This window comes from Prosopis cineraria, unplaced genomic scaffold (genome assembly GCF_029017545.1).
Source record: "Prosopis cineraria cultivar Desert tree isolate PC_DT_omini unplaced genomic scaffold, ASM2901754v1 PC6, whole genome shotgun sequence".
Lineage (NCBI taxonomy): Eukaryota > Viridiplantae > Streptophyta > Magnoliopsida > Fabales > Fabaceae > Prosopis > Prosopis cineraria.
Genome location: NW_026555337.1, coordinates 36,591,977 through 36,599,256, shown reverse-complemented (window position 1 = coordinate 36,599,256; position 7,280 = coordinate 36,591,977). Strand labels below are relative to the sequence as shown.

The 7,280-nt window shown below is 28.6% G+C and overlaps 1 protein-coding gene across 1 annotated transcript; it reads left to right on the top strand.

Moving 5' to 3' along the window:
* The first annotated feature begins 1,289 nt into the window (after positions 1-1,289).
* On the top strand, positions 1,290-5,533 carry LOC129314261 (isoliquiritigenin 2'-O-methyltransferase-like). Its single transcript, XM_054957637.1, has 4 exons — positions 1,290-1,807; positions 2,550-2,863; positions 3,218-3,282; positions 5,016-5,533. The coding sequence occupies exons 1-4, from the start codon at positions 1,320-1,322 to the stop codon at positions 5,307-5,309; spliced, it is 1,161 nt and encodes a 386-aa protein (XP_054813612.1). The 5' UTR covers positions 1,290-1,319; the 3' UTR covers positions 5,310-5,533.
* Positions 5,534-7,280: the final 1,747 nt, after the last annotated feature.

The following is a 7,280-nucleotide window of genomic DNA, read 5'->3' as shown; positions in this document are numbered from 1 at the left end:
AAGTCTTGCTCGAAAATTATTCTAGACTCTAAACTTTTAAAATATGTAAAATAAATTCTAAACTTCTAAATTCATAGCAAAAAAAACCCTAACCATTAACTTTTAAACACCATTATTATCCACGCAAATATTGTGAAAGTCAAGGTTAAATTTATAGGAAAATAAATCCTGAATAGTACCTGCATGGATAGTAATGAAGTTAAAAGTTAACGATCAAGGTTTATTTTTATATTTTAATAGTTCAGAGTTCAAGGTGATTTTTGAGCAAGAATTTGGGGTTCTATTTGCTCACTAACTCTAAAAAAATTAATGAGGATTAATTTCTATGAATTACAAGTAAATACAAAGAGATAAATGTTATTTCTTTAATATGTGAATGACTAAAATTTAATTTTGACCAAATATTTTGACCCATTATCAGGTGATTATTAGACCACCATTATTTACACCAACAATTAATAAAAATATCTTTTTAATAATATCTATAATAGAATATCAATATTTTAATATTTGATAGTTTAAATATCGTTATTATTATTTATAAATAATCCTACTAAATTTATAGTTCTTCTATTGAAAATTAAAATCTCAACTAAACTGAACTATTATATTTGTAAAAAAGTGCATTCACTTTTTAAATAAAAAATACATTAGTTAAGTTGTAATTTTTAGATAAATTGTAAATATCAAAAGTTAACATATAAATTGTGTGTGAATATTTGTAAATAATAATATTTAAATTATTATATATTATATTATTAATATTTAATAAGATATTATTAAAATATATGTAATATTAACTTTGAATTTTTTATAATTTAAGAAACTTAATTGATATTAATTTTCTTATATGGTACCTATTTATATCTATTCAGGTCCTTTTATGTAATTATCTTTGTCATTTTTTTTTATTTTGGATGTTCTTTTTGTAATTTTTTATCAACTAATTATCAAAGTTAACTTTTGTTAATGGTACAAGAAACATTGCATCATTTTCAAACCGTTGAAAGGAAATGAGTTTAGGATACCAAACACTCCTTGATATATAGTTTAATGGCTAATTTGTCCTTCTTTAACCTTTTTTTTAATTAACTTGTTAAGTGAAATTGACTTTTTAACCACATCAAAGAGAAAGGTATTAATATAAAATATAATAAAGTTGAAGGATTCAAACAAAACCTCCCGCAAAGTTGAAAGTCTAGAAGACTGCTAGAATTATACTTTAGCATCTACTATAATATGTGTGCTTGTGTGTATTCGTTTTCACCCAAACTTTTGCCTATAAATTTCTGTATATATGCTGCGAGGTGGAAATATACATGCAAAGTCTTGCAAAGATAGAAAAATACACAAACAAATTAAAACAAAAAAAGGAGAGAGAAACCATGGCTTTTTTGAATTCTAAAGAGACTCGTCCTAATGAAGAGCAAGAGGATTCATATGCTCTTTTGGCCATGCTTCAGTGTTGTAGCCAAATCTACTGTGCAGTTCTCAAAGCTTCACTTGAGCTTGACTTGTTTGACATCATAGCTAAGGAAGGAGGAAGACACGTTTCAGCTTCAGAAGTTGCCTCAAAGCTTCCAAGTTCATCTCAGCACAAAGACTTGGCTTTCAGGATCGATCGTCTCTTGAGGCTTCTTGCAAGTCACTCTCTTCTGAATTGTTCAGTTTGTGAGAAGGAAGATGGTGACACTGAGAGACTCTATTCGATTTCTCCTGTGGGAAAGTACTTTGTTAGTCATGGGGACGATGATAGTGGATACTTGACTCTCTCATTCATTTGTCACAAGGCACTTATGGATGCTTGGTAATTTTTTCCCCCCTTCAAAAAACAAATACTCCCTTCAAGTTAGGTTTATTAGATTTCATGCAAAGCAAGCGATCGATCCACAATCTAGTTACCTCAAAAGAATTATTTGATTTGATTAAATATATTTATTTATTGTTTCTAGGAAAAATACAACGGTAGGTCCTTATACTTTGATTGTATTTTGTATTTAGTTCTTATATTTTTTTTTTCATTATTCTTAGTCCATTTAGGTTGGTCAATCTCCAATATAATATTAGTACTTATAGTTTTAAAAATGCATATAAAGATCATAAATTGTTGATATTGAAATAATTAATTTCGCTGACATGTAATTACTTAACTTTAGTAATCGATCCCTTTACTGACATAGAAACAAATTGACCAGGTCTTGAAAATAAAGGCAAGGAAAAATGTTTTTTGAACTTTTAACTAGACAGAGTTAATTTATTTCCATGTTTGCATATTTTTAATTGCTTAGTTGATAATAGAGCAAAATGGCATTGTGTAATCCATATAGCCAACTTCACCTGGTGGAATAAGGCTTATTGTTGTTGTTGTTGTGTTAATTCATGGTCCTTTTCTGCATTTTTAAAGCTATAGAGAAAAAGTTACAAATGGATCAAAATAAAGGGACTGAGAAAAATAACAAAATAAAGCTATAAGTACTGATAACAAAACACAATCAAAGTATAGGGACATATTGTTATATAAGTTTTTCCTTATTTCTGTTTTGATGTAGGATGAATTTTAAAGTGGCAATTGTAGAGGAAGACAATGACTTATTCAAGAAAGTCCATGGAATGCCAATGTACCGATACGCTGAGATAGATCCAACATGGAACAACATTTTCAACAAAGCAATGGCCAACCGTTGCAACATAGAGATGAGAAGAATATTAGAGATATACAAAGGATTTGAGGGAATATCAACACTTGTTGATGTTGGTGGTGGAACTGGCCAAAACCTCAAAATGATTGTCTCAAAGTATCCTTCAATCAAGGCCATCAATTTTGATTTGCCCAATGTTATTCAAAATGCACCACTTCATCCAAGTACATCTCAAGTTCATTATCTCTAATTCTTTTTATGTTTACACTCCTTCCCTCCAGTTCTAAATGTAGGAGCTAGTTAACTAATAATTCCTTATATAGATTCATGAAATTAGGTTGGCTAGTTATATAATTTCTATTGGAACTACCCCTGTTAATTGTTTCCAATTAATACAGGCGGTTTTAATTTAAAAAAATAATAGATGAGGGAGACAAAGAATATTGAAGTCTTACTTTAAAATTTAAGAAGCAAACTCTTTAGCTAGCTCTTATATTTAAGATCGAATGGAATTTTTTAAAATTTTTGGGTTGGTTCAGATAATTAGAATTCTCAATTGGGCCTCAAATTTTATGAAGGGATCAAGCATGTTGAAGGGGATATGTTTGAAAACGTTCCGAAAGGTGATGCCATTATGTTGAAGGTTAGTGCAAAATTTGTCATCTTAATTAGTTTCAACTTCTTATTATATTCCTGAATATTAGATTGCAGTCCTTAGTTATCAAAGTAAATATAATCTTTATATTAGGGACTTGTTTGGTTTGATCTCTTAAGTTCATAAAATATCATTTCAATTCTATAACTATAATATTGTTAGTTTTAAATGATTATTTTTGTGTCATTATTGTTATTTTCTTAAAAAAATTAAACTTAATATATTAACATTTGAGAATCTTTTATCAATACTCAGAAATTCAATTTAGGAGTTTTTTTTTTATTGATGAAACTAATGATGTTAAGGACTGAAAAAACACTTTATAAAACTAAGGGACAAAAATAAAATCTTATGTAATTAAAGGGCAAAAGATGCACTTTAGCATAAAACTATTTTGTAAACTAGTTAAAGGACCAAAATTTGTTTGTTAATTTAAAAAAATTAGAATCAAAAAATTGGCTGATAGAAGTGGTCAAAAGTGGTTAATAGTAGTGGCCTATAATAGTGGTTAGTTTGAATTGAAGGTAGTTTACAATAATTAGATATAGTGTGCTTTAAAAATTAAAAGTAAAAAAAGAAATCAGAAACAGTTCTATGTTTAACATTTTTTGTTTTTTAAAACAAAAAATGAGAACAGTTTTGAATATATTTAAATTTGAAATACTTACCCAAACAATTATTGATATTATAAAAAAATAAAAATAATTTTGAAAAATAGAAATCAAGCATGCTCTAGATTTGTTGTCCGTTTGGCTGTTAAAAGCATATAATAAGTACAAAAACTTGACTAAGATAAAAATTCATGTTGAATAATTAGTACAGCACGTTAGTCAAATGAAAACATTCAATGCATGAATCGCATGTGTGCATGCTTGTTGGTTAGGTTAAGTTGACTAATTTGAGACATCATAATTAACAAAGTGATCTTAGTGGTGAGTTCGAATGATTTTTCAAATCCATACCAGTTTTTCCCAGCATATATCGTGACTTCTTTAGACAAATATTTTAAATTTACAAGCATGTACTCCCTCAGTTTCTATATATAAAAGAAAAAAAATATATCACACAGTTTAAAAAAATTAATTAACTATAATAAATATGTCTGAAAATAAAAAAATTAGACTAAAATATCCTATATTAATTAACATAAGCGTGCATTATTTATTTCTCATTAATATAAATTATAAGGGGTGATTTAAAAAATGCTTATTGAAATAGGTGATTTTACTCATATAAAAAATAAGTAAAAATGATAGTTTCTCTTATAAATAGAAATGAAAGGAGTATATAGTATACCGTTCTCATTCACAACATCATGAATATTGCTTTAGAATCCCTCCGGTCTAAAATATTAAATTGTATTTTTTTTAGCTAATCTTGTTTCAAAATATAAGTAATTTAGTATTTATAGAAATTTTTTCTCCTTTTACCCATTTTATTAATCAACAAAAATTCTTGTATTTATTGTAAATTTATGACCTACTTACTCATTATAATAAATTGGGACTTAGGGTAAACAGAGAAAATAATATATATTTTCATGTGAATAAAAAGTTTATTGCAGATGGATTATTGTTGAAAGCTGCTTATATATATTTTGGAACAGAAGGAGTATGCTATAAAAAAATCATGGGATCCATCAGTTTTAACTTGTTTTATGACCATTTATACCATATACCAATGAATCTTCTAACGTTGTGGGCAATATACATGTTTTGTAGGCTGTATGCCACAATTGGTCAGATGAAAACAGCATAAAAGTGCTGAGGAAATGCTATGAGTCGTTGCCAGAAAAAGGGAAGGTGATAGTGATGGAGTTCATAATGCCCGAAGAAATTGGACCAACAAAGGAAGCCAAGTTCGTGGCAAGCTTGGACAACATCATGTTTCTTCATGATGGAGAAGAAAGAACTGAGAAAGAATTTGAATCTCTTTGCAAACATTCTGGTTTTTCTGGTTTCAAAATCGCTTGTCGTGCTTTCTCTGCTTTAGGAGTTATGGAGTTCTACAAGTAATTATACAGAGTGATCTTATATAACATTCTCTTATTTCAAAGGGTTTGTTTAGAGGTTTCTCTTAGTGTACTTGGTTTGAATATATATGATAAGAATAAAGTTACTAAAACTAACTAAAGCTAGTTCAAGTGGATAGGATGAGGTTGGACATTAGTAAATGTCCAAAGTTTAACTCCTCTTGGTGTAATAACACAAAGAATAAAATATTTTATGTTGGGTTTGAATAGATTTAAATTTTTTGATATATATATATATATATATACTAGGATTAAAGTTTATTTTTATTTATGAACTTTTTTTGAGGAGCAATGGGTATCTTGGACTACTAAATGGGCCAATTTTCTTTTAAACCATATTTTCAAGGAGCAAAAAACCCCTCCGTTAAACACCCATTAACTTTTCATTTTTAGCTAATGTAATGTGTGTGTGGGCCCACACATAATGATAGGTGGACTCTAACCAAAGCCATTAGTGCTAATTTGTCTCTAAACTCTTTTTTCAAGATTACTGGGAACCCTAAAGTCTAATTAAAATATAATTTAATAAATATTATTAAAATATTAAATATTTTAATGTTGAATAGCTATTAAATATTTTAATGTTGAATAGCTTAAATGTTATTATTTATAAATATTGACCTGATGAGAAAATTAATATTGATTAAGTTCCTTAAAATTTTTAGGTGCTGCCCTAAAATTTTTTGGTCAATTAATAATTTTCTTCCAAAATATTGCATTATCTCTATTTTTTCTTCTCAAAAAAATGGTTCAAGAAAAAAATTATCCCACTTATTAATATAAGATAGCCAATGCTCCCTTAAAAAAATTCAAGGGTAAAAACGAACATTAATCCTATATATTAAGAACTCTTGGAAAGAATTGTATTCACAAATTATGGGAATGCATGCCACTACGCACTTTATCAACAAAAATAAATTTCATAATCTAGCTGTCACTGCCTTCTTTTCTAGTTCTATGTATTATTTTGAGTGGCATGTACTCCTATAATTTGAGTTAAAAAGGTGTTTTTGTCTCTCAATTATCGTTGCAAGTTGTACTAGGTATATCTTTAACTATCTATTAGAGCAGTATTGCTACCAGTATCAAAATCATTGTACTATTGCCATTGACAAATGGGCATTAACATTGACCATTAAGTTATAATATCTAAATAAAAATTAATCATCACTACATTGTTGTAAAAATTTGTTGGTCTTACTTTAAACTATTTTTACAACTATCGATGTCACAAGGGCTCATTGGGCCCAAGCCATATTACTATCATTATTCATGTTTTAGGGTTTAATCTGTTAGAGTAATTCTAGAACCTAGTTGGTAGCACATCTAGGGAAAATATTTTTTATGATTTTATAAGATTTAGTTAGATTTAGTTTTGTGTGTGTGTGTGTGTGTGTGTGATATCGTAATCTAACCTAAAAGATCGATCATTATATACTGCACAAATTGATAAATTAAAACAAGTGATTATTGCATTGAATTCTTCATGGTATCAAAGTAGAGATGATCTAATTTATATTCATTCTCAATACTGAATGTTAAGATGGAGATGGTTTGTTGAAGAACATAACCCCACTTCTTTGATGATGACAATCATAAACCATTAAGTGCTAAACGATGCTTACTCCTCAGCAATCACCATTCATCGATTGAATGGTCAAAACTACATTTAATGGGCAACTTAGGTACATCTCTACATCACAGGCTACGAGAAGTTCGTGCACCGTAATAGGAGCAAACCTAAACCTACCAAAAATGATGCCAAGTCCTTCGAATGGGAAGATGATGACTTAATTGTGCAGTTTTAGCTCTCTTCAAGAACACCAGAAATTAGTGCAAAGTTTGAACTATTTTATTCTACTCAAGAAGCATTGGATGCAGCAAGGGACACGTTGGCTTCATGGAAAAATGGAGTTGCCATTCTGGAGATTGAGGGAGCATGTAATGACCTTAA

Bases quoted from the DNA above. Each gene is read 5' to 3' on its own strand.
- LOC129314261 (XM_054957637.1), top strand. From the start codon at position 1,320: ATGCAAAGTCTTGCAAAGATAGAAAAATACACAAACAAATTAAAACAA. The intron at 1,808-2,549 runs GTAATTTTTTCC...GTTTTGATGTAG, and splicing joins AAGGCACTTATGGATGCTTG to GATGAATTTTAAAGTGGCAA. The intron at 2,864-3,217 runs GTACATCTCAAG...AATTTTATGAAG, and splicing joins AAATGCACCACTTCATCCAA to GGATCAAGCATGTTGAAGGG.